This window comes from Camelus bactrianus, chromosome 13 (assembly GCF_048773025.1).
Source record: "Camelus bactrianus isolate YW-2024 breed Bactrian camel chromosome 13, ASM4877302v1, whole genome shotgun sequence".
Lineage (NCBI taxonomy): Eukaryota > Metazoa > Chordata > Mammalia > Artiodactyla > Camelidae > Camelus > Camelus bactrianus.
Genome location: NC_133551.1, coordinates 66,886,136 through 66,911,966, shown reverse-complemented (window position 1 = coordinate 66,911,966; position 25,831 = coordinate 66,886,136). Strand labels below are relative to the sequence as shown.

Genomic DNA, 25,831 nt, shown 5'->3' with positions numbered 1-25,831 from the left:
ACACCAGGACTGGGGGAAGAGGACAGAGGCAAAGTGGAGGCTGGTCACAGAGGTGATGGGGCAGCTGGGAACGGCACCTCCCGCAACCCCAGTGGTAAGCCAGCCCGTGCAGGGGATGCTGGCAGCAGCCACCATGGAAGACAAGGTCCAGATACCTAGGTCAGGGTCCCCCACCTCTAGCCTCAGCTATCCTTCCAAGCTCAGTACTCACAACCCAGCCACCCTCACTACCTGCTCCCGCGGGCCTCCCTCCACCTGCCTTTGCTCTGCTTTCTGCCCACCCTTCACCCCGACTCGTCCCACGACACTCAAACGTCCTGCCTTCCCAGACTTCTGTGTCCTTCAAGGCTCTTTTCAAATGCCAGCTTCCCCCAGAGTCTTCCCTGGTCACTGCACACACCAGCCATCTCCCTAAGGCATGCCCTGGTGGGAACACTGAGATCCCCCACAACGTGATTGCGGTTTCTCCTCACCAGCTTTGCGGGCAGGGCTGTCTGAGTCTCACTTTATAGAGGGTCCTGGTTCCCAGAGCGAGCTGTGTGGGGCTGGGGATGTCTCATAACCCCTCTGAGTCTCTTTTTTCACCATCTGTAAGAAAATGACCCTAACAGTCCCCAACTAACAGAATTTGGTGAGGAATAAATGGATAAAATAATGGAGTTCTTAGGGAGGGTCATAAATGTTGTCTTCCTCCATTGTAAGGACAAGTATTTTTTGTGACTACCTGTCAGCATCCGGCACCCAAGGCCATGAACGATGAACTGAATTGACGCAGTGGTTTGGGGAACGGGTGGTGAAAGAGAAGACAGAGAAAACTGACAGGGATGTAGCTGGTCCGTCAGTATTCACGGAGCACCTGCTCTGTGCCAGGCTCCAGAAGAAGGCTCGGGAAGAGACAGGGATTGTCCCCGCCATTATGGAGAAGTGGTCCCCAAATGTGAAGGCCGTTGCCCCAAATCCCAGATGATTCAAGCCAAGATCCCACCACCCACCACCTTGAAATGCGAGAGGTAACTTCAGGACAAGGAGGAGACAGTCCCGCCGTCCCAGCTGCAGGGGACGTTGTTCCTGCCAGGGCTGGTGCTGGCCAAGCTCTACATCACTCCCAGGGGAGTTCTAAGAAGCCACCGTGTCACTGCAGTAACCAAGTCTTCAGGGCTCCTTGTCTCTGCCTGCGTGCCCTGTGGCTCTGACGCTCCCTCTCCGCTTTGAGCTGGGTGCCCCTGAGCCGATCACTTGGTCTCTCTGGGCAGCAGTTTGGAGGTCTCTGCACTGACCTGGTGAGCTGTCAGAGGCCAGGTCTCACTCTCGGGCAGGAGAATCAGGGCCCCTTGCCCCTGGAGCCCACCATCGGGGGTGGGCACAGCCACACCCAGCAGCGCGGCCTCTTCAGGCTCGGCAGTGCCAAGGGGCACAGTGGGTCCGGAGCACACGTGAGACACAAGCACCCCCACGACAACACCCAGAATTTGCTGGGTGGGGGCTGGTTTCCAACAGAAGCTAGTACCATGGACTAGAATATATACCATGGACACTGAGGTATAAAAAAGAAACAACATTATTTTGTCCCTGATGGTTCCAGGGACGGGTGGATTTGCAATGGTTGGCATTTATTAAGTACCTACTGTATGTCCTTTGCACTCATTAGCTCTGATGCTTCGATCCTCCCATTTTAGAGAAGGGGAACTATATGTAAATAATTGCCCCAAGGTACACAGCTCAGAAGAGGCAATGCTGGGGTTGAAACCGAGGTCTCTGATTCCACATCTTCTTCAGGGGACTTCTGGAAAACAAGAACAAAACTCATTCATTTCACCCAAGTGAGCTTTATTCACAAGTATTTATGGGCTCAGCCATACTCAGAGACGACAGAGAATCTGGGGGTTCGTGCTCTGGGAGAATCTGGGGGAGGAGACACAGACACATGGGCAGCTAGTGAATGAGGCCGGGCAGCATTACTTGAACTCACATCTTCCCACACCAACACCGGCCCAGCCCACCAGCGTGGCTTCCCTTCACCGGGAGCCGGAACCTGCAGGTACCCATGGTGACTGCCAGATGGCAGCTGTAGGCTGCTAAACCAGACTCGTCCTTGGAGACCAACAGGTCACTTTGGGTGGTCTTTTCTAGAATGGGGTGACAGTGCCTGGCAAGCTAAAAAGCTCGATGGAAAGGAACAAAATGGAAATAGGCATCCATCACTAGGTGGGTAAAGATGACCAGGATGCCAAGAACCTCAGAGGGACGTCAAATCAGAGACCAGGACAAAGGGGTAAGAGTCAAGAGTGGCTTCCCTGCATCGATCTGGAGTTGAGCAAGCAAGACTCCCTGGCCTTCATCTCCCAACACTGAGGTCCTCATCCCAGTGGGCAGACAACGGGAGTGCTAGTCCTTCCCCATGGTGTAGCCCTGAATCACGCTGTTGAAATAGGCTTGTGTGTTGCGCTCCGGGTAGAAGAGGATCATGTAGCACTTGGGGCCAAAGTAGCCCAGGCTGATGCCCAGGAGGTTGAGCACAGTGACCAAGAAGTCCATGATGGTGACCAGCACCCCATCATAGACGGACATGAAGGTGCAGAGGGAGACAGAGGAGATGAAGTAGAAGGTCATGCACAAGGTGATGAACTTGGCCTCGTTGTAGTTGGTGGGCAGCTCCTTGCCCACATAGGCAAAGCCGAAGCCCAGCACGGAGAGGAGCAGGTCCAGGCTGGTGTTGGTCAGCAGTATCTGGTGGTAGTTGGGGTTGCAGGACAGGATCATGACCTTGGGGTCAACAGGGTCATTGAGGTGGGTGAGGGTAGTGGTCGTGGTCAGTAGGCTTCCCCCGACGATGACCAACTTGAGCACCGTGATGGACGCCACAAAGACGTAGGGCCCTTGGTAGCGGACCCAGTAGCTGTAGGCACGCGGGAGGCGGCTGGCCATCTTGAAGACACAGACGATCTGGAAGGAGCGCACGGTGATGCAGGAGATGCAGACAGTGAAGCAGAGTGTGAAGAAGGCCTGGCGGCAGAAGCACGTGGAGACCGTGGGCGGCCCCACGTACACGGGGCTCACCATGTACGACAACAGCAGCGGCGTCAGCATCAGGAAGCACATGGGCCCCCCGGCCGAGCGAACCATGGGCGTCTGAAAGTGCCTCCAAAAGATGACCGAGATGGCCAGTGTGCTGAGGAAGCCCAGGGCAGCCAGCATGGCCACAATGATGGTGGGTGCTTCGTTCCATTCAAGGAAGATCAGCTTCCGCTTGAAGCAGGAGGTGTCATTCCTGTGCGACCACTCGTACTTTGGGCAGGGCTGGCACTCAAATTCATCTGCAAGAGCCCACAGCAATCAATCAGGCTGAAGCCACCTTCCCTGCACCCACATCATCCACGCCTGCAGTGGGCCAGGCCCCGGCAGTAGAAAGAGCCAAGGGTGACCACTGCGGTCATTGCCAGCGCTCACTGAGTCCCTCACACCCACTGCCTCATCAACTCCTCACAGCAACCCCATTTCACAGATGAGGAAACTGAGGCTCAGCCAGGTAAATTCACAAAGCCAGGAAGTTACAGAGGCTGGATTGGAACCAAGGGCTCCTTGACTCAGAGCCTAATAACTGTAATTCCTTTCTTCTGAGACCTCGCTTTTTGGTGGGAGAGACATGGTCCCTGCCTTTGGACACTTATGTCCTCTAGGGCAGACCCTAGAGACCCTGCCAAAGGTGAAGGGCCTCAGAGACCACCCCCCACCAGGGCAGAGCAGGGCAGGGGCAGGGCAAGTGTGTGGGCCTATAAATCATACCTGCAGTTTGGTTGAGGAAGCTGCCAGGGAGGCAGTCAATGCACTCGAAGCAGCAGGGGTGAAGGCCCACTGGCTTCTTCTTTTGCCCAGGCTGGCAGCTCTTGGAACACCTGGACACAGGGATCTGGAGGGAGGAGGGCAAGAGACCCTGAGTCCTCTTTCCCAAACTCTGGGGGCCTCCCTATTCTGTCTTTCTTTCCCCATCAGGTTGCTCAAGGGAGGGAAACCTGGCCCCTGTCTGGGAGGTTGGAGCAGTACTGGGATTTCCATTAGAACTGGATCCTTGTAGGGACCATCTTAGTTTTGCCTGCCAAAGACCTAATCCACCTTGTTTGGGTACCACCATCCAGCCGTTGAGAAGAGGACTTTCTGAGGTTGCTGAATGGCTAGAATGTGACTCTCAGCCCTCTGGTCTCCAGTGGGGAGAACTGCCTCAGGAAGGTTCTGGGAGATGGAGAGTGAGACCCTGGATCCAGCCTTGCCTGAAGCCTTGCAGTTGACTTCTAGAGTTTTCAATGATGTCAGAGGATAAATCAACTTTTTGCTGACATCACTTTCTGTCACTTGCCACCAAGAATCCTAATTGGCACAGCCTTTATAGAGGGGCAGGAGTTTTCAGGTGAAAAAAGCAGGTGGGCAGTGGCTATGTCTTTTGTTTTTACCGCTATATTTCTAGAACCTAGAAGAGTGCCCAGCACAGAGGAAGCCTCCAATGATTGTTTATTAAATGAATGAATGAATTACAAATAGATGAAACAGTAAGAGCAATGAGGTGGAGATGAGGAGGGGGATGGCATGTTTGGGAAGAGGCTGCATCTGGGCTTGGCTGGAGTCAGGACACCCACGGAGAGGGTGGAAGGCATTCAGAAGGTTCAACTCTGACACTGAAAATGTAGGGGCAGTGGGAGGCAGCCATGGCTCTTGAGTGGGGAGTGGTCTGATTGATTCGGCTTGTATAAAGATCATTCTGATAACCAATTTAGGAGGGTGTTACAAGAGTACACATATCAAGGACCAAAGGCCAGACAAGAAGAGCCACAGCAGGGCTCCTCGGCCCCAGAGCCCTTCTCTTCTTGCCTCTCAGAGGTCACCTGCCTTCCTGGTCCATCCCTGTAGTCTCTCTTGCACGTGGTCGTCACATGATGTTTCCAGGCGTCTCGTTCTCCTCCCTGAAACTTCATGGAAGACCCTCAGGGACCCTCCATCAGTTGATCCTTGCCAGCCTTTCCAGGCCCTCTGTGGTCTTTCTGCCTCCCATGGGACCACATACATGTGTAGGTATGTACACACAAACACACACAACACACACACCATAACCAGACCTACACCCCACCGCCCTTTTGCCATGTATCCTCCCCCCTCCTTCCAAACTCATCTCTTCACTAACCCCTAACACCTAAGGAACCAAATTAATCCAACCTCTTACCCATGGAGTCTCAACCTGATATTCACTTGTTCACTCACTCAAAAAGGTACTGAGTGCATACCAATGCCAGGCACTGGATCTATAGCCATGAACCAAATGAGGCAAAGTCTCTGTTCTTATGGGATGAATATTTTCATGGGGAAGAGAGACAACACACACATAAAAATGTGATACGACAAATGGTGATAAATACCGTGAAGGAAAATAAAGCCATGCAAGGGAGATGGAAAATGATAGAAGAATTGATTGCAATTTCAAATGGGGTGAGAGGGCAAGGAAGTCCTCCCCCAGCAGGTGACACTGGAGCAAAGACATAAAGGCTGGAAGGGAGCAGGTCATGGAGATATCTGTTCATGCAGAGGGAACAGCATGTGCAAAGGCCTTGTGGTGGGGAGGCTTGGCACAGCTGAGAAGCAGCAAAGCCAGTGCGGCTCAAGCAAGATGAACAAGAAGAAGAATGGCAGATCTGTTCAAAGAGACGGAGTCAAAATACTATGGCTTTTACTGTGAGTGAAATGAGAAGCTACTGGAGGATCCCAAGCAGAGGAGTGACAGGTTCTGACTTCACTTTAACAGGATTGCCCCGTCTTCTGTGTTGAGTATAGAATGTGAGAGGTAAAGGCAGAGCAAGAGACCAGGGATGCTATTGTAATAGCCCAGCTGAGAAACGATGGTGGTTCTGACTAAAGAAATAGTCGTGGAAGAGGTGAGAAGTGGCCAGATTCTAGGTGTGTTTTGGAGGCAGGGTGGACAAGGTTTACTGCTGGATTGGATGAGAAAGAAAGGAGTAGAGGATAATGCCAGTGCTTTTGGTAAAACAACAGAAAGATGATGATGCCCTTTACTGGGATGGGAAGACCTCTAGGGAGCGAGTTTGAGTAGGTAAGTGAATATCTGAATTAAAGTTGAGGGGAGAAGTCCAGTCTGAAGATATAAAATTAGAGGTTATAAGCCTATGGATAATATTTCCAGCCATGTAGACAAAGAAGAGAAGAAAAATATATATGGCTCTTCAGCAAGGGGAAAGGAAAAAGTAACCTATCTGAAATACACCCAGAGCATTCTGCTCTTCTTAACAAAGGCCTGCCCTCAAGGGAAACTGTGTTACCAGAGCCTAACTGACATAGGGGAAGGGAAGTACCCAGCTTCAGCCCCCCCACTAGCTTTCCTGTCACATCTAAGGTGGGGAGAGCTGAGAGGCACTTGAGAGAGACACAGCCCAGGGCATAGGCTCACTGAAAGAATAAAACCTCGTCACTCTAGATCATTTTAGAATGCCTCCCTTCCTCCCACATCTTACCACCGCATCATTCAGACTCCTGTATAATAACAGGGAATTACAACCATAAGATCTGCAAGGCTCAGATTCCATTTACAAAGGAGTCTCTAGGGAAACCCAAAGCCAGCAGGGAAGATCAAAAAGGGGCAGAGGCAGGGGACATTAGAGGAAATTTTAGCCTCTGACACCACAGCTACAGCAAATATTAAACATAGCCTAACTCCTACCCAGATAAACATAAAACCTCATATTTAAATGTATGAAAAGGAGGACTTCCACTGATTTTAATCACTACATCATTTGTGATTTTCAACAAAAAATTACAAGACATGTTAATGAAAAAAAATATTCTAAAGAGAGAAAACCAGCATCAGAATGAGACTCAGATATATATGGTAGAGATTTTGGAATTATCAGACTGGAAATTTAAAATGATTGTGATTAATATGCTAAGAGCTCTAATTGAAAAAGCGGACAAATGCAGGAACACATGGGTAATATAAGCAGATATATGAAAAGCCTAAGAAAGAATCAAAAGGAAATGCAACACATTTTTAAAAAACCCACGGTAACAAAAGTGAAGAATGCCTTTGATGGGCTCATCAGTAGACTGGACATGGCTGAGGAAAGACCTGGTGAGCCTGTAGATAATGTCAATAGAAACATCCCAAGCTGAAAAGCAAAGAGAAAAGAGAATGGAAAAAAAAGAAGCAGAACAGAATATCCAAGAACTATAAGACAACTGCAAATATATATAACATATACATAATAAGAATACCCAAAGGAGAAGAGAGCAAGAAAGAGAAGAAATATTTGAAGGAATAAGCTGAGAATTTTCTAATTATTAACGACAAACTCCAAATCACAGATCCAGGAGGTTCAGCAAACACCAAGCAGGATAAATACTTTTTAAAAAGTTACAACTAGGTATATAACATTCAAACTAAAAAAAAAAAAAAAAAAAAGACAAAGATAAAATTTCAAAGGAAGCCAGATGGGGGAAATACCCAAAAAATGGTTACTAGGGAAAAAGAAGAACATTTATGACAGTAAAAGGGTCAATACATCAAGAAGATATAGCAATTATAAATATGTACTTAACAATTAAATATATGCACCCAACAAGAGAGCCCCAAAATACATGGAGCAAAGACCATCAGAATGAAAGGGAGAAAAGACAGTTCAACATGTAATGTTCCGCAGTAATAGTTGAAGACTTCCATACCCTACTCTCCATAATGGATAGAACAATAAGACAGAACATAAGTGAGTAAGCAGAATTCTCAAACAACACAATAAACCAACTAAACCTAATAGACATATACAGAACACTCTACCCAACAAGAACAGAATACACATCTTCTCAAGTGCACATGGAACATTTTCCAGGACAGACCATATATTAGACCATAAATTAAGTCTGGATAGATTTTAAAAGATAGATATCACACTACCTTCTTTGACCACAAAAGGATGAAGTTAAAAATCAATCACAGAATGAAAACTGGAAAATTTACAAATTTGTGGAAATTAGACAATGCTCTTAAACAACCAATTGATCAAAGAAATCATAAGGGGGGCATTAGAAAATACTTAAAGATGAATACAAACGAAAACACAACATACCAAAACATGGGCTACAGCATAGCAGTACTGAGGGGGGATTTAAAGCTATATACACTTACACTAAAAACAAGCAAGATCTCAAATCAATAATGACGTTACAACCTAAGGAACTATAAAAAGAACAAACTAAACCCAAAACTAGCAGAAGGAAGGAAGTAATAAAGATTAAAGCAGAGAGAAAACAAAATAGAGAATAGAGAAATAACAGAGAAAATCAATTAAACCAAAAGTTGGTTCTTTTAAAAGACCAGCAAAATTGACAAACCACTAGCTAGACTGGTTAAGAAAAAAAGAGAGGAGATTCGAATTACTAAAATCAGAAATGAAAGGAGGGACAATAGCTACTGATTTTACAAAAATAAGAATTACAAGAGAGTACTATGAGCAATCATACACCAATAAATTGGAAAAACTTGATGAAACAAATTCCTAGAAACACAAAATCTACCAATACTAAATCATGAAGAAATAGAAGATCTGAATTAGACTTATATCTAGTAAGGAGACTGACTCAGTAATCAAAAAGATCTCCTGATATAGAAAAGCTCTGGACCTGACGACTTCACCAGTAAATTGTACCAAATATTTAAAGAAGAACTAACACCAATCCTTCTCAAACTCTTAAAAAAAAAAAAAAAAAACTGAAGAAAGAACACCTTCTAATTAATTCTACGAGGTCAGCATCAATTTAATACAAAAACCAGTCAAAGAAACTACAGGAAAATTACCGACAATATCCCTTATGAACACTGATGCAAAAATTCTCAACAAAATATTAGTAAACTGAATTCAGCAGCATATTAAAAGGATTATACACCATGACCACATGGGATTTATTCCTGGAATACAAGGATAGTTCAACATATAAAAATCAATGTAATACACACATTAACAAAATGAAGGGAAAAAAAACACATGATCCTCAGCCAAAAAAAAAATGAAATTTTATCATTTTCAACAACTTGGATGGACTTGGAGGATATTATGCTAAGTGAAGTAAGTCGGACAAAGAAAGAAAAATATTATAGGATATTATTTATATGTAAAATCTAAAAAAATACAACAAACTAGTGAATATAACCAAAGAGAAACAGACTCACAGATATAGAGGAGAAACTAAAGGTTACCAGCAGGGAGCGGGAAGGGAGGAGGGGCAACATAGGGGTAGGAGATTAAGAGGTATAAACTATTAAGTATAAAAGAAGTATATATTATACGACACAGGGAATATAGCCCCCAAAATAGACAAATTGGACTTAATTAAAATTTTCAAATTTATGCATCAAAAGACACCATCAACCGAGTAAAAAGACCTACAGAGTGGGAGAAAATATTTGCAAATAACACATATGATAAAGGATTAATATCCAGATATATAGGGAACTCCTAAAACTCAGCAACAATCAAAAAACCAACCCAATTCAAAAATGAAAAAAAATGGACCTGAATAAACATTTCTCCAAAGAAGAGCTCCAAAAAGTCAAAAAGCACATGAGAAGGTGCCCAATATCCATAATCATTAGGAAAGCACAAATCCAAACCACGATGAGAGACCACTGCACACCCATTAGGATGGCTGCTAATGAAACACAGAAAATAAGTGTTGGTGAAGATGTAGAGGAACTGGAACAGTGAATTTTTGTGCACTGTTCAGAATGTAAAATGGTACAGCTACTGTGGAAAACATGGCTGTTCTTCAAAAAATTAAAAATAGCATTAACATATGATCCAGCAATTATATTTCTGGTTATATAATCAAAAAAATTAAAAGCAGAGTCTTGAAGGGACATTTGTTTACTTGTGTTCACAGCAGCATTAATTTCACAATAGCTAAAATGTGGAAGCAACCCAAGTGGCCATTTATGGATGAATGGATAAGCAAAACAGGATCCATACACACAATGAGATATTATTCAGCCCTGAAAAAGAAGGAAATTCTGACATATACGTTGCAACACAGATGAACCTTGAGGACATTATGCCAAGTGAAATAAGCCAGTAACAAAAAGACAAATACTTCCACTTATACGAGGTATGCAGAATAGTCAGATTCAGAGACAGAAAGTAGAGTGGTGGTTTCCAGGGGCCGGGGGAGAGCAATGAATGAGGAGTTATTGTTTAATGGGTAGAGAGTCTCAATTTTGCAAGGCGAAAAGATTTCTAGAGATGGATGATGGTGGTGGCTGTTTACAACAGTGTAAATATATAGCCACTGAACTCTACTGTACGCTTAAAAATGTTCAAGATGGGGTGGGGAGGATGTAGCTCAGTGGCAGAGCACATGCTTAGCATGCATGAGGTCCTGAGTTCAATCCCCAGTACCTCCATTAAAATAAATAAGTAAATAAATAAACCTAATTACCTTCCCCCCAAAACAAAACAACAAAATGGTTAAGATGATAAATTTTATGTTATGTGTATTTTACCACAATGAAAAAATTGAGAAAAAATAAAGATGGTAAAGTTTATGTTTTTTAACCATAATTAAAGATACTTTTTTAAAATAATAAAACATATGAGATACAATGAAAGCAGTCTTTAGACGGAAGTGTATAACTGTAAATGCCTACATTAAAAAAAGACTTCAGATCATTAACATTCCCTCCCTTGTTGCAAGGTTAAGTTCATTCTACTCTCTGGAATGAACTATCTGCACAGAGGCCCTCATCTCAGGCTCTGCTTTCTGGGGGAAACCCAGGCTAAGACATTGTGATGTGTTGACTTGTGTCCCCTCAAAATTCCAGTGTTGAAGTGCTAACTCCGGGACCTAAAATACGATCTTATTTGAAAATAGGATCGTTGAGGATGTAATTCGTGAAGAGGGGGTCATACCAGAGTGGTGTGGGCCCCCTGACTCCAGTATGACTGATGTCTTTATAAAAGAGGGAGATTGGAAGACAGACACGCCCACAGGGAGAACGCCACATGAATATGAAGGCAGAGGTCAGGTGATGCAGCAGGAGTCAAGGGAAACCAACAATGACCGCCAGACCACCAGCAGCCAGGAGCGAGGCCTGGAACAGAGTTTCCTTCACGGCCCTGAGAAGGAACCAACCGTCCAACACCTTGATCTTGAACTTCTAGCCTCCAGAACTCTGAGACAATACATTTCTGTTGGTTAAGTCCCCCAGGTGGTGATTCTTGGTGATGGCAGCTCACGCACATTGATAAAGACACCAGCCCAATAGATGCCATAAAAATCCCCCAAGAAGGACCTACTCTGGAGCACAGGAAACTATATTTAATATCTTGTAATAACCTACAATGGAAAAGAATCTGAAAATGAATATATATATATAGCAATCTCTTTTGCTGTACACCTAAAAGTAACATGACGTTGTAAATCAACTATACTTCAATTTAAAGTTTTGGGGGAAAAAATCCTGGAAAGCTCAAGAAGTAAAAGCACCAAATGCCCCTGGAACAGAGGTCGAGTGGGGTTGGGGAGAGTGATGAAGGCTCTTTGAGAAGCTTCTAGATCCGCTCCCTCACCCCACAGGGCTGGGTCTCTATCTTCTTCACGCCAAGCATTCTGACAGCTTATTATGAAAAAAGGGTGAAATAAAGGCACGTTAGACTGAAAGATGTCAGACACGGTGGAAGGCAGAGCTATCGTCCCCAAAATGTGAGTATTCATTGAAAGAGTGTCACCTGAGTGCTGTGTAGAGAGACACAATCAAGCTGTGTGGCCTTGGGCAGGTCACGCAACCACTCTGTGCCTTCCAAGTTCTAACCCATAAAATAGGGAGATGAGTAGTATCTTATTTGGAAGTAGGATCATTCCAGATGTAATTGGTTAAGATGGGGTCATACAAGAGTCGGGTGGGCATCGTAGCGTGGGCACGAGAGTTGAAGCCTTTAACACACGCATGTCCTGAGATCCTGGGTCCTGAGAAGCCAGAAAGCCCTGAACTTGGACAGTTCTCCATCACGGAGGAAGGTCAGGACCCCAGACAATACATCCACAAGTAGATACCCTTCTAGCTACCAATAATGAACCCCAGGTAAAAGGACCCCTGTACCCCTGAGTGCACCCTGATGCCCAGCCCCCAGGCCCTGCCCACTGCCACCCCCTCTGCTGACCGTGTTGTTGGGGGTGTGCCAGGAGATGTCACCAATGTCCTTCAGCTTCCACTGCGATGGGTCGTAGGAGGCGATGCTCTTGAAAGGGTTCTGGCTCAGGTCCCACTGCCACTGGATGACATCCAGCTGCATGGACAGGTCCCCTTGCTGGTTGAAGACGATTTGGTGGCCCAGAAGGCTGAAGTTGACCTTCCAGACCTCCTGAAGTAGCTAGAGGGGCCAGAGGGAAGGGAAATGGAGCTGGTATCTGAGGTTGGGCCAGACCTGGGAGAAATGCTACCAGCCCATGGGCCTCGATTTCCACATCTGTAAAATGGGGCCAATAAAACTTTGGAAATGTGGCCATTTGGAGGCAGGGGTTGAGAGTCAGATACACCTGGGTTTAGCATCGGCTCTACCACCTGCCATGACGCCTTGGATCTGTCACTTCACCTCTATAAACCCCAGATTCCTCTTCTGCAAAGTGGGAGCAACAAAAATCTGATCTCCTGGGTTCTGAAGAAGTAGATGAGTGAATTCTACTGAATTGTCAATATTATCCCTTTTTCCTGGAAGTCACTTCGGCCATCCCTCTGGGAGTCAATACCTGAGGTCCAGAGTCCACTGCCTTTCCCACATGCAAGGGTCTCCTCTGGCCCCCACGGCCTGCCTGCTGCCCCACATTTTGGAGCCAATTCTCTTTTCAGTCTCTCCCCACCCCATTCCCCCATCATTCTCACTATGCAGAAGCTGGTATGAACTAGAACATGCTGTGGATTGGGTATCCTTTGGCCTGAATTCCAGTCCTAGCTCTGTCCTCAATTTGCTGTGTGACTTTGAGCTAGTCACTGAACATCTCTGGGCTGATCCCAAAAGGGCTTCCAGCTTACATATCCCATCATTCTGGCTCCTAGATTTTCCCCTCCATCAATGGGAGAATCCATTGGGTGACACCTTGGGGGCCAAGAGCTCAACTCACCTCAGGAACTGACAGACAGACAGACAAGGGACTTGTTCCCTAGCCTTCCCTCTGCCTTGCCGAGAGAGTGAGATCTTGGCTCTGAAAGTCTTTTTGGAATTTGCACAGGTTGCTGGGTCTGAGAACAAAGGGCCTGGGAGCTGAGAGAAGAGAGGCTCTACCCCAGTGGTCAGCCTGAGGACGGGAATGAAGATGGCAGAGGCCCCTGGGGAGCTGGTGCTGGTGTCTGTCTCACACCCTTGCAGTGATCTGGCCAAGCTGGGCTGAGCAACCTGAGATTCCAGGGGTCCAAGGTATGGAGTCAGAAAGCACTGTCCCTGCAATTCTCCCACATGGGCAGAGCCTGGACTATTACCAGCAGCGGCCTGAGCCTCTCCTGGCTCTCCTTTTAGGTCTAAGTCTCGTTTCTGCCTCCTCCCCTAGCCCCACCCCGACCCCCAACAGTGGCTCTGGCCCAAGCCGCACACTCTCTCCTAAGGCCCACACAGGTGTTGGAAACAAATGAGGAAGAGGAGGAGGACTCTTCGCTTCTCTGCACCAGGTGATGTGCGTACATTATTGTTCATCCTCGCAGTAACTCAGCAGCGTATGTATTATTCCTTATATTTAATAGATGAGAAAACTGAGGCTCAGAGATGTTAAATGACTTGCCCAAGTTTGCACAGCTAGCAGTGGCAGAACTGGGACTCAAACCCAGGTCTGCCTGATTCCAAAGCTCTGCTCAGTTCGTCACCGTCTGCCTCCCAACAGACAGGTAGATGGGCCATATCTGAGATGCTTGTGGGGTGGACAGAGGCAGAGAGAAGGGTACAGGGAAAGCGAGCGAAGAGAGCGAGCCGGTAGCAAATGAACCAGGCTGTGGTCTTGCCTGGATGATGGTCCCTCTTAGGGCCCCAAGGGCCCCATCCACCCACTTGTAAAATAAAGGTATTGAACCTGAAGATTCTGAAAAGACTTCAGTACTCTGACCCTCAGTAACCTGCTGGAAATTTCCCCTTGGACGGCCAAAGCTCCCTCCTACTTGCCATCCTGGATTTACCAAGCCTCCCCTGGCTGGACCACCCCACCCCTGCCATCACCATGGCAGCACATCCTCCCAGCCTCCATCTCCAAGTCTCTGCATCATCCCCAGGGCCTCTCCCTTGCTTTGCTTCTCCTAAGGGCACTGTCCCCTCCATCCCCTCTGCCCCTGCCATACTTCCTCACCATCTGGCTACTCCCTAGCTCGGTGCCTATCACCTCTTTGAATCTCTATTTCATCTGGAAGAGCAACCACAGAGGAACAGAGGAACTGTGTTCATGGGGTAACTGGGAATAAATGGTTATTCATGTAAAGGAGTCAGTGCAGTTCTGGGCACATAGTTAATACTCACTCACCCATCCATTCAACAAATATTCACTGAGAGTCAGCCCTCAGCCAGACTCAGTTGCAGCAGCTTGGGATACAGCACTGAATAGGACTGAAAGGTCTCTTGGGCTTACATTTGAGGGGTGGGGTAGGGACCAGCCCACAAACAAGAAAGTAAATAAACATAGGAACAACAATTTGGGATTAAGTGTCATGGCAAAAATAAACAGGGTGGCATGGCATAACCTAGCCATGGGAGGGGAGAGGTGTAAGGACGCCACGTACAGTTGTGCAGGTTGTGCCCTGCACAAGTGGGTCCACTTAGGGCAATAGGGAGGGACAGCAGGAGCCCAGCCCACCCAGCTTATCCAGCCATGCCCCTGCCTGGCTGTGTCCACCTGGAGCAACAGCCATCATTGTCAAACTTGTCTGCACAAAAGGTATCATTTCTTAATCCACACGATGACACTGTTTATGCCAGTGGAGACCTGGGGGGAAACCAGCATAGGATGCACTGAGTTCCCTGCCTCTTGTCTCTATCAGCCTTTCACCTCTGGATTGTCTCAAAAACATCATCTTAGTGCTCAGCTTGAAACTCTCCGTGGGCTATTCGTATGTCCCAGCCAAAGCCCCTTCATCTGGTGCTGGGTGTCCTCCGATGTCACTTGCCCTTGCCGTATCCCCTTGCCCTCAACTCTTTGGCCACACTGGCCACATGACCATGTCACCTCCTCCCACCTCCCACGCCCCTCCTGCAGTGTCCAATGCCTGCTCTCCCCTCTACTTAAATCCTGCCTTCCCTGCCCCTCTCCCACCCAGTGAGGCCCCTGTCCTCCCCATGCATCACTACAACCCTGACTTCCTGCTGTACTCCGCAGAGACCGATCAGGGCCTGGCACATAGTGGGTGCTCAGGCAATGGGACTGGATATCCTGGTTGCTATGCTCAGTGCTCTTGGTCTCCACTATTAGAGAAGGAAAGACTTCGACAGTGCTGCATGACACCTACTGCCAGTCATGGCTGGCGGAGCAACTGGACGGTGAAGTGGGAAAACCACAGTGAAATGAGCCAGACCTGGGTCAAAGCCACTGTCTGCCACTTACCACTAAGCAATCACCGGAAAGTCACTTTGATTTAACTGTCCCTCAGCTCCCCGTCTGTAGATCATCAACCTCAGAGGACAGCCATGATATATATACTGGGCATATATATCTGTGATGTATATATAAGTGATATATACTGGGCACTTGATGCCTAGTAGGTGCTCGTAAAACAGAAAAGCACCCGTGATAATTCTGTGTATGATTAATGTAGCAGGATATAGAGTAAAATACAGTATTTTACCAACTGGCCTCAGTTATCCTTTTAAAGAATAACGAAGTTTTTTTTTTTAAAGATAAACACTGATGGTCTCTAGGTTAGGCTCTGAGATTGTGAGGTGGAAGGGGTACAAATAAATAAATGGGTGGGGTTAAAGAGTGAACTCAATTTCTCTGCTAAGGAAGTGAACAGGTATTTGGTGACAGGGGAGGGTATCCAGAAAAAGGGAGGAAAGGGAAGATAAAGACAGGAGATAGATGAGGGTCAAGGGGGTGGCTGAGCAGTAGAGTGGACAGCTCGCTCTGATCTATGAAAAAGCCAAAGAACTGTTTAAGCTGAGCTGTCCGACAGCAGTCGGACATAAAGTGTACATCTCTGATGTCCATCCCCTCTGCTCCTCCAGATCTTCAGTAAAACCTTCCACACCTTCCGAAGGCTTTATGGCAGGGTGTGTGTGAATAAACCAGGAAAACACAGATTTAAACTCGAGGTGATGCAGAACTGGGATGCTGAGAAGATCCTCCATGAACCTCAGAGCTGATGGAAATACACAAGCCTGTCTCCAAGGATTCCACCCTAAAGAGGCTGCAGGGGGAACTGGGGCTCCCAATGCCTGCGGGACTTCTTTCTAGGGAATTTCACCCAAATCTCCAAGGACGTACTATCGTGAATGGCGATGATTAAATTAATTTTTTTTAAAAAGAAATTTTGTTTTGTTACCACGAAGGACTCCTGTGTGTCTGGAGGTAGGGCGTGTCCCAATGGCCTCTCCCACCTGTTTGCACAGAACCCACCAAGGGAAGGGGAGGCTAGAGCAGAGCAGCTGGCGTCCTGCGGGCTCCATGGCAACCATGGACTCTGCGCCTGCTCCATGGGGCCCTCACTTTCCGCGGGCGGAGCCTCACCCGCCAAGGGTAGACCACCTCCTTGCGGCAGCTGGTCTGATTGCAGCCCAGCAGGCTGTGCAGCGCGTGGGCCACGGCGTAGACTGCGGAGTACACGCTGTAAACCACGCGCTCCCCTGAGAGCCTGAGGATGTTGTTGAAAGACTTGGTGGCGTTCAGACAGGTGTCACACTCCTGATTGCAGGTGGCTCCCGGGGTGGTCCTGTTGGGTGCGGGCCCCCTGGCCTGGGAGCTGCGCACCCGGAACTCGCTGAAGCCTGGGATGTGCACGTTCGCGGTGGTGATGCCCAGGAAGGTGCCCGTGCGCTGCAGCTCTGTGAGGCTGTGCAGGACTGGGTCGATGGCCCAGGACTCGGAAGCGATCCACACGGTGTCCGTTAAGTTCTGGCGCAGCACCTCTTGGAAGAAGTTGTACAGGGCCAGTTCCGGCGAGAACAGGACCACAACTCGCGCGGTGCTCTGCCGCAGCTTGCCCACGATGGCCTCCAGGCTCTCGCGCTCCGACTGTGTCACCGTCTGGTTGGGCTGCGGCGTGGGCAGTGTCTCCTGGAAAGCGATGCAGATGTCAAGGTGGGCCAGGCGCTGGTGGAGCAGCTGGCTGTTGTCACGGCCATAGTCGTCGCCGCTCCCCAGCACGATGATCCAGTTCCAGCGGAAGTGCACCATCAGCTGCACCATGGCCTCGATGTGGTGATCCACGCGGGTTACCGTGCGCAGGAGCGCAGGGAAACGCAGCTTGTCACCCAGCTCGTTGCTGATGGCGCTGTAGGTGATCTGCCAGAGGGGAGGGGTCGCTGGCATTAGTGAGGGCTTCACTGGGCCTCCCCGTCCCAGGAAATCTCCACCCGCTGTCATCATTCTGGTGGTATTTGGGGAGCCCATAGTGCCAGCCACGCCCAGGGTGAGGTAGTTTACTCCACTGTCATCATGGTCATCATTGCAGTGACATTTAGTGAGAACCTACTATGTGCCGAACCCTGAACTAATTGGTTTACTCCACCATTATCATGGTCATCATTGTAATAACATTTGTAAGAATCTATCACGTGCCCGGCCCTAGGTCAGGTGCTTTACATCAGTATCATGATTATCCTTGTAGGAACATTTATCAAGCACCTACTGTGTGCCATGCCCTGGGCTAAGTGGTTTCCATCATGATCATTCCCATGATCTAGTTACATTTATTGAGCACCTACTGTGTGTCCCTGAGCATCAAGCATTCCTCCTCCTCACCACCATCATCCAATCAGTCACACGTCCTCCCTCAGCCTCTGGGATGTCACACTCTTGGTTTTCTTTCCAGCCCATCAGTTGCTCCGCCTCCTTTACTGCTTCCTTCTCTTCTCTATGATCTCTTGACCTCGCAGGACCCTCAGCCTTCAGTCCTTGTTTCTTCTCCATCTGCTCCCCCTCCCTTAGTGATCTCATCCGGGCTCCCGGCTTTAAATACCACTTCCATGCTAACCGCTCCCCATAGTCCTGGCCTGGCCTCTCTGCTAAATTTCAGACTCCTATTTGCGGCTGCCTACCTGAGACATCTCAAACTTAACATAGCCAGAATTGAACTCCTGTCTGCCCTGAACCTGCTTCACCCACAACCTTCCCCAACTCTGTTAATAGTGAATCCATCTTTCCAGTTACTCAGGCCAAAAACTGTAGAGTCCTCCTTGGTTCGAATCTCCCAAACATGCCACATTCAATCCATCAGCAGATCCCACTGGATCTACCTTCAAAGTGTGTCCATCACATGCCTACCATCTCCCCACATCACCCGTCTCCTCCCTCCCCACTACAGTCTACACTTAACGTGGCCTCCAGGGTGACCCTGCTCTCTCGCTCTCTCTCATACACACACACGTGCACACCAGTCACATTACTCCTCTGCTCAAAACCCTCCAACAGCTCCTAATGTCACTCAAGAAAAGCTAGAGTCCTTCCCTGGTCCCTAAGAGGCTCCATCACTGGCTCCAGCCCTTGCTGCTCTGACTCCACCACCTCCCGCTCTCCCACTAGTCCCAGTTCTGCTCACCCAGTTCCACAAACACACCAGGCATCTCCCAGCCTCTGCATTTCCTGACCTCTCTTCCTGGGTGCTCTTCTCCCAGATGCCCGTAGAGCTCCCTCCCCCTTCACCTCCCTCAAGATGGAGATCCATCGTCCCTGTGTCCACGCCACCTGCCCCCCGATGTGCCCCATCTCCCTTAGCCTGCTTGACTTTTCCTTTTATCCATTGCACTTCTCAGTTTCTATCATCTTATACCTCATATTTATTTGCACGTATCGTCTGTCTCTCCCCACTAGTTGATAAGCTCTAGGAGGGCAGATTTCTGTGTATTTCCCCAGCTGTATCCCCAGCGCCTACACCAGTAGCAGGCACAGTTGGTGCTCAACAAGTATTTGTTAAACGAATGACGGAATGAGTTCAGTCCTGGACTAGATGCTTCACATAAGAATATTAACATTTATCGAGCATACTACAAGTCAGATCTGTGGCACCTGATATAAAAACAACAGCAAAAATTACAGCATCTGTAACTACCCACTGTGTGCCAAGCCTTGGGTTAGCTGCTGTTGATGACAAGAGATTTTCTGCCAGTTCCAAACTACTCCCTTTAGATCACGCGATCGTAATGAAAATAGTTATAATAGCAGTCGTAATACTACAGCATATTTTTGAGGACCTACTGTGCAGCAGACCCTGTGCTAGGCAACCCTACAGCGTAACAATGAGCACTTTCCAGGTTTTCATTCTCATGCGAGATGCTTAACGTAACAACAGTAACATTATTGACTACCTACTGGGCACTAGAAACTCTCATTGTTGAACGCTTTAATCATCAGACAGTCCAAGGATGGAACCCTTCTCACCCCACTTTGGAGGTGGGAAAACTGAGGCTCAGGAGAGTTAAGATTGGCTCAGAGTCTCACAGTGGTCAAGGCTCAGAGTCTCACAGTTGTCAAGACTCAGAGCCAAGATGCACACCCAGGTCTGCCTGCCTCCAAAGCCTGAGCTTTTAACCAGTAGGCTGGCTGCCTTCCCAGGATTGGGGTGGAAGTCCTGATGTTGCTTCTGCTCCCCCATCTACCCGCCCCCAGGATGGGTAGGGGGAGGTGAGCCCTCTGGACCATCACTCAGCTGCCCTCTGCCCCAGGCCCTTTCCCCAGGGCCCAGGGGTCTCACCTGTGGAAGGAGGAAGAGAGAGAGGAAGTAGGCCACAGCTATGGCGGCATCAGAGTTGTCAGGTCCAATGACGGCCACCACGCGGGGCTTGTAGTGGGTGTAGTCCTCCTGGATGGGCAGGAAGTAGTCGTCCTGGGACAGGAAGTAGAGCACGGGCTGGACGTTGTTGGATACGTAGCAGATATCCACCATCTCGTAGCCCAGCTGCACGCCGGGCAGCAGGCTGCTGGCCCTGTTGATCTCCTCCACTGCGAAGCGCATGGCCTGCATGAGGTTGTAGCCCAGAATCTTCATCTCATACCTGGAGCGGCCACAACAGGGTGGAGTGGGCAACAGATCAGAGCGAGGAGGGGAGGGGAGGCCGGAGCCGACCTGTCCCGCCTGCCTCCAATAGGAAAACCACAGCATCCCCCGAGAAAGAACCACTGTGGAAGATTCTGGCATTTTCACCACGTCGTTCTTACTATTTCATCTCTCTAAGATCCTCATTGTCCCTGTGACCACCTCTGACGCTATGAGCTCGGTGGCCACCATCAGTCACTACCACTGCTATGAGTACTGCCACCCCTATGACCTCTGCCACCACTCTACCAGTGTCCACCAGTGTGACCACCACCACCACCACAGCCTCCATCACCCGTATCACCACGGTGACCATCCTCACCTACTATTCCTGTTTCCAGTATCATCGCCACTGCCATCACGGTCACCTCGTATCTGTGACCACCATTATCAATACCCCTACCATCATCATCACCACCACCTCCATCACCACCATCATCAAGATCACCACCACCACCACCACCACTACTATCACCATCACCACCACCATCACCATCATAACCATCACCACCACCACATCACCAAGATCACCACCACCACCACCATCACCATCATAACCACCACCACCACCACCACCACCACTACTATCACCATCACCACCACCATCACCATCATAACCATCACCACCACCACATCACCAAGATCATCACCACCATCACCAAGATCACCACCACCACCACCACCACTACTGTCACCATCACCATCACCACCACCAGCATCACCATTTTCATTATCACCTGTATTACTATTGTCAGTATTATCAACATCACCGCCATCACTTCTATCACCACCATCACTTCATTGGACTTCCCACCATCATCACAAGCATCAGTAGCCAACATCATGCTTAGTACCATCACTGGCACCCTCACCCTCACCATTCTCAAGCCAGCGTACCATCTTCCCCAACATCCTACAAATGATGTGTTTCTTATAGTCAGATTTAGTCATCTTGGCACTCTCCTTCCTTTCTCCCTCTCTCTCAGAGTGCCTCCTCATCCTCTTTGCACAAGGTAACTATTTTATAATCCCAGGCCAGCTCCAGTGTCCCAGCCTCCACGCTCGCACAATGGTGGCCCACTCAATCTCGGAGTGATGCTGCCACCCCAAGGGGTTCACAGAAGGGGTGAGGGTGGGCAGAAGAAACTCCTCCAGCCCTAGAAACACCCCCGCCCACCCAACCACAGCCCTGGGAAAATGCAAACCTTCCTTCCAGTCCGAGAACCTGCGTTAGAAAAATCGCATTCCGCCTCCGGAAGGTGGAACACCTGGGCATTGGCATGGACTCACTGGGGGTCCCACAGCTGCCAGAGGGCATGAGGGTGGTTTCTATGGTCTTTAAGATTCCTCTAGTGGAGAGGGTATAGCTCAGTGGTAGAGCGTGTGCTTGGCATGCATGAGGTCATGGGTTCAATCCCCAGTACTTCCATTAATAAACAAACAAACAAACAAACCTAATTACCTACCTCCCCCTCAAATAAAGACCCCTCTAAACTCAAAACTCCTGTAATTCTTTACTAGGAGACAAGGCATCGGGACAACCAAGTCTCAGAGTTTCAGAACACAATCGCCAAAGAATCTGATAATGTACATTATGTGGGGTCTCCCTGGGAACCAGCAGGGTGCATCCAGGATGGGGGTTTGGCACTGAATGAGAAGCATTCTGACTCCTTGGTCCTTGCCTGGCCTCCCCAGGACCACAGGTCCGGGTTCAGCCAGCTCCCACCTCACCCCCACGCCCGCGCCCTCCGCTGCCACTTCCAGCCTCACTCTGAGACTCACTCCTTGCACTTGGGCACCTGCAGGTAGTCGAGGTGGACGATGCCCTTCATGTTGGCATGGAGGGTGAAAAGGCCCCCCAGGAGGTAATCCCCAGGCAGGTAAAAGTCCGAGTCCGAGTTAGCCAGGGCCCGTAGCAGGAAGAGCAGGGAGCAGACCGCCCTGCCCTGGGGTCCCATTGCTGGGAAGTGGGGGTCTCAGAGCTGGCTCTGCCTCCCCAGAGAGCTGGCAACCTGACACCAGGGATTTGCACAGACATTTACATACTGGTCCTGCCGCTGTCCTTGGGGCAGAAAAGCACCTGGGACCTGGGAGAGAGGTCTGAGGGCTCTGGGGGAAGGAGAAGAGGCTGGAATTAGGAGCCTGGATGGCCTAGACGAACCCCATTTGGAGGTAGAGCATGTCCTGGTCACTTGGCCACACCCACGACTTCTGCCACTCGGATGAGGTCAGGTCTCATCCTCTTGATGTTTCAAACATTTGGGAGTACATGGTCCCATCAGGAGACAGACTCGGTTGGCAAACGGAGCCCACACTTCAGAGCCTGACCAAGCTGGGCCTGGCATGGGATGATGTGTCACAGCACCTGGCCCAACATAGATGTTCCAAAACCGCAGCCATTGACGATAAGAACCGGGAATCATGCTGAGTGCTTGTCATTCACCATCTCGTTCAGTGCTCACAACAACGGGGACGTTTACTAACCCCATTTCACCGATGAGCAAACTGAGGCACAGAGAAGTTCAGAAATTCACCGTCTGTTGCACAATCAGCAGAGCTGGGATTCAAATCACACGGCCAGGTTTCAGGGCTCTGTTCTTAACCTCCAGGCCACATAACATCGCGAGGTCATTGCTTTTGATAAAAATAGCAGAACAGCAGCAAAGAGACTGGGAGGAGGGAGGAGGGAAGAGGGCCTCTCTCCCTCTGACAGGTGCCATCTGTCAGCCCAACGATCCGTCAGTCAGCTCTGTAGAGGGGGCCACCTCTGGGTGTCCCCCCTTGGATCCAGCATCCAGGGTCAGGGATGATGGAAGAAAGTTAAGCTGAAAATTCTTAACATTAAAGGTGACAATTCCCAAGTAGTGGGATGGAGGGAGACAGCTCTGGCAAATTAGGGACCTGCTTGTATCAGAGACCCTTGTCCACAGAATGCTGTTTTGGTCCTTTCCAGCCCCTCAAATGTGTGTTCTAGAGGGAGACGGAGGGGCCTACTATACAATGCCCCACCCAGAGGGGTTTGTCACAGGCCTGTCCGCTGCTCCTGGGGTCCAGGGTTGTGGGAGGAGGAGGCTCTAAGGGCCACAAAGGGGATTGGAAATCCAGTGCTCTCCCCTTGCCCCACCCCTGCCAAGCCCTGCTCCTCCTTCAAGAGCCAGTTTGAGCCTCACCTCCTCCAAGAACCCTTCCCTGGCCCCAGTTCACACAATCAGGTTCTGCTCTGAGCTGCAGTGACCCTCCTGTCTGCGTCGTCTCCGGGCCCCCCGTAACAGACTTACATCGTTGACTGGTTCTTGCTGATGCGTGGGTCTACACTTGAGGATCCCTGAGGGAGCATGACTCTGGCCGACCTGGACTGGACATCAGCTCTGTTTGCTGTGTGAGCCTGGGCAGGCTTCTTAACTTCTCTGAGCCTCTGTTTCCTACTGAAATAGGAATTCTGGCCTCATGGGATCGATGTAGGTATTAATAGAATGGCATGTGTGAACCACCTGGAGAAAGGTGAATTTGCCAGAGTGTGAGATTGTTCCTTCTTGTAATGAAATGACCTGCCACAGGGGGCACCCCGGGCTCTGTGCCCAGCTGACAGAACCCAGAGCTTCTTGAAGTTACCCTGAAAGATGCTGGCTGTCTTTAGCAACTCCAGAGGGAGCACCCCCTCCCTGGCCCTGACCTCCCCTGGGGTGGTGTCAACCCACAGACACTTAAAACCACCAGGGAGAGGCCTCATGGTGCTGTGGAAAGACACGGGATTTGCTGTGTGATTTGGGGCCTGGCCCCGGCCCTCTCTGGGCCTATGTGAACCAGTGGGGTGAGGAGGAGACCCAGTCCATAGAATGAAGGGAAGAGTCCTGCAGGGGGTATCTGGAGGTATAGGTTCTAGGGCTGGCTTTCCCGCTCCTGGCTTCAGTTTCCTCATCTGTACAGTGGGGTTGGGGGGGAGGGAGGTCTTCTCTGGACTGCCCTTATCCACCCTCCGGGTCAGCTAATCAAAAGCCCCAGTGCTGATTCACCGTCTGTCTTACAGGTTCTCTCCAGACCCCTCCCCCTTTTGCCACACCCCAAGCTCAGACCTTCATCACTTCTGGTCTGGGCCTCTCTGTCCCCCAAATGTTGACAGTTTAAATCTCCAAAGCACAGCTCTGAGTCTCCCACCCCTTGGCTCCAACCTCTCCTGGGACTCTGCACTGCCTGCAGGATCACCACTGAGCTCCTCGCCTTGGCATTCGAGGCCTCCCCCTGCCCGGCCCCAGCTCACCCATCCTTTCTGCCCTGCTCTCTCCTGCATCACGGGCCCCAAACTACAGCTACACTAGCCTCCTTGGAACTGGGTCCCTGGTGGCATTCTGGGGGCCCCCAAGACCGCAGTCACCTGCCTGGCCAGACACTTAGGGAGTCCTGGGGATAACAACTAACTTGCTCCTTTTCTTCGGCGTATCATATGCCAGGCACTTCCTATGCACTGTATCACTGAATCTTCACAACTACCCTGCAAAGCAGTCACTTTTACTCCCATTTTTAAAATGAGGAAACTGACACTGAGCAGTTAAGCAACTTGCCTGAAGTCACACATCTAATAGGTGGTGATGCTGGAAGCAGACCCAGGCTGCCAAAGTCTCAACCCTGTACCATCTGATTTTGGTGTGTCCCGCCGGCAGGAACCGTCACCACTATGGCTGTCATGGGGACAGGGGTTGGTGCTGCCCTCCCCTAGTGCAGATTCCACCTCAGGGCCAGGTACTGGGGACAACAACTCTGTGTCAGTTCTGAAGAGGGAGAATAAAGATGCCAGTTGCTGGGAGGCCCTAGAATGTTCTAGAATGTTCTGGAGGCTCCCAGCCAAGCCAGGTTATTTAGCAAAGCTTGTGGGTAAGGGGGCAGAAGAGAGAGCGAGCCTCTAAGTCAACCGGAGCCTCTGGGTGTGATGGTGGAGAGTAAGAGGGGCTGAGAAAGCCACTAACTCAGAGGGCACTGGCCGAGCCCGCCACGGGGGAGGGCTGGGTGCGGTACAAGGGACACAGCCTGGACACACGAGCAATGTGGCTTGCAGTCTGGAGACAGAAATCGGGGCCCTTGTGAGGGCAGCACATGCGGGAAGATGCCAGGGGCACTAGGGGCACCCACAGCGTGGCGGGTGTGTCCGAGCTGGGACGGTCTGCAGCGCTCTGCAGACTTACCTACCGCATAGATGGGGCAACTGACGCCTGCACCCAGCCTGCACCCAGCCTGCGTTCCAGTAATGGGGCTCTTAACCGTGTGCTACCTGGCCTCTAGACCGAACATGCAGGGTGATGACGAACGCGTGGGTAAGCACATTAATGAAAATGAAGACAGGACTCTGTGAGGAGGGTGGGTCTGCACCCTGCCGCTTCCTCTGCCCGCCCCCGCCCCCCCATCAGGAGCTCCAGGTCTGCCTGGTGACCAGAGCACAGGTGGCCCCTCATTTCCTTAGCAGGCACGCCCGACTGACAGCCCACAGGATGGCGGTGGCAGGGACATCCGGCCCCAGTCAAATGGTTCACGCTCTAAGCCCAGACCTGCGGCGGGGCCCCCGGCCACAGCAGGGAAATGAAGAGGCTC

The 25,831-nt window shown here is 49.7% G+C and overlaps 1 protein-coding gene across 1 annotated transcript; it reads right to left on the bottom strand.

Moving 5' to 3' along the window:
• Positions 1–1,838: 1,838 nt before the first annotated feature.
• TAS1R2 (taste 1 receptor member 2) lies at positions 1,839–25,460 on the bottom strand. The gene is made up of 6 exons (XM_010957456.3): positions 22,034–25,460; positions 19,910–20,210; positions 16,729–17,502; positions 12,198–12,407; positions 3,784–3,907; positions 1,839–3,314 (listed from the first exon to the last, which is right to left on the bottom strand). Exons 1-6 carry the CDS (start codon positions 22,207–22,209, stop codon positions 2,386–2,388), a joined length of 2,514 nt encoding a protein of 837 aa, XP_010955758.2. The 5' UTR covers positions 22,210–25,460; the 3' UTR covers positions 1,839–2,385.
• Positions 25,461–25,831: the final 371 nt, after the last annotated feature.